Source organism: Nothoprocta perdicaria, unplaced genomic scaffold (genome assembly GCF_003342845.1).
Source record: "Nothoprocta perdicaria isolate Ctin4 unplaced genomic scaffold, notPer1 scaffold_134, whole genome shotgun sequence".
NCBI classification, from domain to species: Eukaryota; Metazoa; Chordata; class Aves; order Tinamiformes; family Tinamidae; genus Nothoprocta; species Nothoprocta perdicaria.
This window is the reverse complement of record NW_020454472.1, coordinates 719801-725713: the sequence shown is the minus strand read 5'-3', so window position 1 is coordinate 725713 and position 5913 is coordinate 719801. Positions and strand designations below refer to the sequence as shown.

At 42.3% G+C, this 5913-nt stretch overlaps 2 protein-coding genes across 2 annotated transcripts in view; one reads left to right on the top strand and one right to left on the bottom strand.

The window, feature by feature from the left end:
• Positions 1–3029, top strand: part of SBSPON (somatomedin B and thrombospondin type 1 domain containing) — a 12634-nt gene extending 9605 nt beyond the window's left edge. The window contains exons 3-6 of the mRNA XM_026033869.1: positions 295–489; positions 897–984; positions 1846–2022; positions 2834–3029. Of these exons, the coding sequence (XP_025889654.1) occupies positions 295–489; positions 897–984; positions 1846–2022; positions 2834–2951 (578 nt within the window). The 3' untranslated portion in view covers positions 2952–3029. The remainder of the gene's footprint in view (positions 1–294; positions 490–896; positions 985–1845; positions 2023–2833) is intronic.
• A 939-nt stretch (positions 3030–3968) lies between these two features.
• Positions 3969–5913, bottom strand: part of TERF1 (telomeric repeat binding factor 1) — a 16099-nt gene continuing 14154 nt past the window's right edge. The window contains exon 10 of the mRNA XM_026033868.1: positions 3969–5074. Coding sequence (XP_025889653.1) covers positions 4916–5074 — 159 coding nt within the window. The 3' untranslated portion in view covers positions 3969–4915. The remainder of the gene's footprint in view (positions 5075–5913) is intronic.

The following is a 5913-nucleotide window of genomic DNA, read 5'->3' as shown; positions in this document are numbered from 1 at the left end:
CAGGAGCTTAAGGCAAAATCTTTTGATAGTGAGGGTGACAGAGCCCTGGCACAGGCTGCCCAGAGAGGTTGTGGAGTCTTCTTCTCTGGAGATCTTCAAAACCCTCTCGGACGCAGCCCTGTGCTCCTGTGTGAGCAGGGGGGTTGGACTAGATGACCTCTGAGGTCCCTTCCAACCTTAAGGATTCTGTGATTCTTTGATTCTAAACCAAATGTGACTTTCTTTACTAGGAAACTAGAGGGAGGGAAAAGAAGCGAGGCTTCCCTGCTACTAATGCCCGGTGTCTCCTTGCAGCTGTCCCGTGCGTGGTGGGTGAGTGGAGTCACTGGAGCGGCTGTGCGGAGCACTGCAAGCCCGGCCTGCGCCTGCGCCGGCGCCGCGCGCAGCAGGAGCCCCGCAACGGCGGCGAGCCCTGCCCGCCGCTGCAGGAGAGCGCCGGCTGCCTCCGCTACCTGGATCTCCAGGGGAGGCACTGCGGGCACGAGCACGGTAGGCCCTCGAGCACCGTAGGCCCTCRAGCACTGCAGGCCCCTCGAGGACTGCAGGCCTCAAGCACTGCAGGCCTTGATTTAAGCCCCTGTGCAAGTATCATATTATTTCTGTGCAGTTAGATGACAAATTCCTTGCAAGACAGAAAACACAGCTCTTGTAGGACTCCAGCACGTCCTGTTTCCTCMATCTCGACTGTGCTCGTTCCTCTGTTCCTTCCGAAGGAGGAGAGAACCCAGATGCAGGGAGCGGGGCTGAAGGGGATGTTCCAGTGCTGTATCAYTTTTCCAATGAAGCCAATTGGAATCACCTCATACAACCACAAAAGAAATTATTTTGCCAACTGTTACGGTGGTCGGAGTATGTCTGAGCTCAGCCTTGATGCCTTCCTCTGTTTCCTTCCTCAGTCCCTGCTTTCATCACTACCTCTGAATACAGTAAGGAGAGGAAGCAGCGAGCAGCATCTCCTCTCTGGTCTGCAGAAAAAGAAGTCGGGTAATCTACCATGTCCACACATGGTTCATCTCCTTCAAAAGAAAATACCTGGCCACASAAAAATAATAAAAAATGCAACAATTCAAAATAGGCTACAGCTTCTATTGTTTTGCKTTTTTGTAGGTCATTTGYATTTCTAGATTTTGTTTTTATTATTATTATTATCACTTAACTAAATTACTTAACTAATTAGGGCTAACTGCCCTGATTTAGGTACTTACTGGTGTTAYGGAAAATTTGAGGACAGCTGTTTTTTGAAAGCCAACAGTAAGTACAGTTAAACCAACGTTGAATCTATTTTTGTCAGATACAGATCTCTGAGCAAACAAAATTAGCTGAACGTGATCACTTCTAAGTGATCAAAGCATTTTTTGATGGACTCATTGACAAGAGTAGCAAAAAACCACARTTTTCTTACCAACATGGCTATGAAGTTTATATTAAGCTACTATTGACTCCGTAATGCTCAAAATGCTTTGCCCTRTGCTATTTTGTCCAGAATAATAAAATCAATAGGTATTCTTAAAAAGCTATTTTCCATTCCCTCTTTTTGGCTGTCACAGAGGGGAAAAGAGCAGTAAGAGTTGTGCTTTGCAACATAATTTGAGAAGGGAGAACACAGTGAGATACAAAGCACTGGACTTGTCTGTGGAAAGAGCAATAGTTTGCTTAATGTTTTAAGAAATTATTAACTGCGTAGGAGTCAGAATCAGACTTGATAAAATGAACAGGTCTGACTTGCGCTTCACAAATGTCACCTATGTGATCAGTTCAGTTTAAGTGTAAATTGAGCCTCTGCTTTAACTGCTATGACTAACGTAATACTTAGGCGCCAACGAAGCCTTTCATGCTTCCGAGCAGATACTGCGTGGAGTTTCGGACAGAGTCGCTTTCGCAGCACTGCGCTTTGGAGAGCCGGCCGTACGCCCGGTGGATGCAGTACCTACGAGAAGGACACACCGTGTGTGTCACCTGCCAGCCCCCTGCCATGAACACCGACACCCAGCGCTGCTCTGGAGATGGCCACAACGCGGATGGGTAAAGACCGAAATCATTTTCCTGCTCTCTGTTCCACAGCACAACCCAACACAATTTAAGAATTCTCAAGATCACATTAAAAGTCAGATTTATTTTACCTAAAAAATGACACAATTCATATCACTTTCAGAGCGCAAAAGATGCAGCCTTTCAATTCCCCCCAAAGTTGCATTTGAGCGATTTTATTTCAAACCAAGATAAAACTGGGTCAGTGAACTTCAGTCGCAGAGTTTAGTGCCCCRGCAGTTTTAGTGAGCATTGTGCCCTGTGCTCTGGGTGTCCCTGCTGGAGCAGCACGTTGGACTAGATGATCTCTTGAGTTCCCTTCCAACCTCWGCCGTTCTGTGCTGCAGCTTCCCTAGGCCTAGAGGGCTTTAAACAGTCACAGACACCGTTGCCTGACAGGCAGACTTCCTGCCCTGGCCCAAACTATCTCAGGTTTAATAGTGTCACATACCAACCAGACACCGTCCCCTCACATCTATAAACACCCTTTCTAGAACAGTAATTTTGAAATAACACATTTAATATGTAGAAGAAATTTTATTTAGTCCACACATCTCAAAGTGCATGCTACCTAACATGGATAATGCCCATCACCCTGGGTGCTAATGGAAACAGTTTCTGCTCCAGAGAACTTACAGGTAAAAAACACAGTGAAAGAATTCTAAAAGTTAGTCAGGCTAATGAAGGTTTTGCTTTAGGCAAAGCTAAGCTTCTGTCGCATGAATTGTCATAGAGAATAACTTAGTTACACAAAACTTAGAGTCTTCRGCATTTATAAACTCACTCCTGCTTGTTTATTTTTCAGAGGCAAAATCTTGCACTGGGAAGCAGTCGGCAACCCTCGCTGCCAAGGAACCTGGAAGAAAGTTCGGCAACTGGAGGAGTGTTCATGTCCCCCCGTGCATAGCTTTATTTTTACGTAAAAGTTCCAAAGACCTTTCAACGGCAACAATAAAAAAAATAAGAAAATTAACACTAATRCCATGAAATGTGCACCTCTGTACTGTATTTGCTGGGAGCCTAATTTAATTGTAAAGGAGGCAATACTTTGGAAGCAGTTTAAGATTGATCTTTGTACCCATAGAAGGCTATAAGCCTGTTTCCATGTTTCTCTTTTGTAATTAAAGAGCTAATATTCCTAACCCCAGTGGCTTTGGTTCCTAAAGCTGCTCTTCTCTATGGGCCATAGTCCCATTTACAGGCACTGATCCTACCCAGCAGTGGGCAAGGCAAAGATTTGAGCCTATTTGAGAATAGTTACTCATCGTCACATCAATCAGCAATAGTTACCGTCATCATTACATACCAAGAGTGAACAAGCATAAAAGTTTGAGAGCTAAAACTGGACTTCAGTTTACATCCTTTGCTCCTTCTCATAGTTACCTAGACAGTTATTTATGCTACTTCTTACAAGTGCGTAAATATTTTTGTCTACATAGTCAGTTCCAGATTCTATCACCCTCATAAAACAGAAATTAATCAACATTAGTGATAGGAAGACTAATTCCCTACTACACTGAATTTTATGGCAGGCAAACCTAAGCAACATTTTTGCAAATAAACTAGGTCCTGAAAAGCCTTGTTTTTCTTAATGAGTGGTGATATAAGTTGAGCTGTCTTCCCTAGGAAGTTCTCTCTCTCCAAATAAAAGAAGGTTGTGTCTAGCAGGAGGTTAACTAAGGTCTTGGTTAACATTTCGGAAACAATCACTTATTCCCATGTAAACCTGCTCCCCAAGATTGATTAAAAAGGAAACCTCSTTTGACTTTGTACTGCTTGTTCTTCCAGCTAAGAAGGCTGCAAACTGCAGACCACTGCAGACTTGCTCCCCTGTTACACTGGAGATACCAGATTCCTCTGCAGGGAAGATGCACAGCATCTCTGCAGAACCTAAAAGCAGCTGGTTTGGCTTCATTTCTAACACTTGCAGTAGAAAACAAACAAAACCCCTTTTTTTGGAGGCAAGGGTGAGGAACAGAGTCTTGCCAAGGTCCTGTCCACAATGAGAAACAAACCTCTGTAACTGTACTTGACCATTTAACCTCAAACACAAGCAGATTTCCAAGACAGAAAGGAGTACGAGTCACCCTTGTATCTTCTGAACACTCCAACCTTCAAGAATATCTTTCATTTGGAGACAGGAAAAAAAAAATCATTGCAGAGAAAGGTATATTTTATTACTAGTCTAGACAGACACTTCCCCTTGAAAGRTTCTTATAAAATAAAAATAAATAGCTTATCCAAGGACAGAAGTACATAAAAAAACCCTTGAAGATATTCAACTCCAGGAAGAATGCAATAGCCAACATGCAGGTTCAACCTAGTAGATCCAGTTTAGTGCTACAGAGCAGACAACCATGGAATCTTCTTCCCTATTGCCTAAGGCAAAAGAAACKGCGCGGCACCTTCCAGCTCCTGTTGCAGCCTCTTGTGAGCAGGRGATTCACAGTGACCAAGTAACACCTTGATGATGCAGTTCCCCTCCTCAGAGGAGGGCTCTCCTTGTTAGTGCTGTAGTTGCAGACACTGGGAAGCAGGGATGAAACATGGCTCAGTTTGGGCCTGCAGCGCACAACCAGACAAGCTATTGAGCCCCGCTTTAGGCAAAAAAAAAAAAAACCCAAAACCTCAGGCTTCCTCTTTTCTAGAAGAAATCCACTTTCAGACAAGGCAGGTAAGACAAGGTAAGAAGATCTAAGAGCTACTATCACACTCTTCCCATTTCTTCATGTCTTCTTCAAAATGCACTGTTATTTTAACTCCACAGAGACTTTTTTTTTGTAATTTTTTAAGTCACCAGCATAATGTTGAAATTATTCTGAAGAGTTAGGCTTGTCCTCAGGTAGAAAAGGCCCAGAACAGTTAAAACTTATTCTTGCAGTCCAAATTAGATCTGGTCAGCCCTGTTGAGTGTTCTCCATCGGTCTTTTAACATGACACCAGTTCGGTTGTTGAAGTCACCATGGACCAAAATTTTAGCCCAGTTGCCCACTCCAAACTCTCTTACTCCAGATATCAGCTCCATGTCTTCTTCGTACGTCCATCGCTTTGGGTRGGTGAAAGAAAAAACACAGAAGGGATAAAGAATTTAAGAGTTCACCTTACAAAAAGTACAGAAGTATCTATAAAGCTATGTCGTTATTGTACCGAGCACATCTTTTAGGTGTCAGGAGGCTGATTTTGATTGTCTCAATCATAACTTGACACTGAATACAACAAATATTACACGCTTGAGTGTTTTAAACACAGTAGCAGACTTCAAACAAAAAAACAAATGCTTCAAATTCGATATATTTCAGGAAAAATGGAAAACAYGGGGAAAAAATTCACTTCAATTAAAATGTTTTCCAAAATGTTGCTTTATCGGCCAGCTGAGCCAACATAAACCTTGACAAAGCACARTAGGCAATATGGGAGATCTAGCAATTTAAAAGGCAATTTAAAGGAGATATTGGGAAGATTAGTATCACCAGAAAATAACTACATACTTTGTAGCACTTTGCTGAGCACACTGCAGTCTCACTGCCATGACCTAGAACTTTGTTCATCTTCAAGGGGTGCCATTTCTCCCTTTTTTAAGGAGTCATTTATTTGGTTTATAACCTGCAAGCAACTCTTCTTCTACCAATAGTCTCTAGTGCATCAATTCTCCCTTGGTAGGTTCTCAATACTAATAKCAATGATTATCCCTTGGTTTTAGGTCTGAATACAGTAAAAGAGTATTGGAATTTAATAATTTTTAATATTTTCCTAAATTCACCTTTARAGTAAATTATGGGTACCAACTTTGTTCTAGTGTAGCTTTATGAAAATACGTAATAACAGATTCTACATCCTAGATATGGTATATATCCTATATGATATATATCTTTATCCTAGATATCA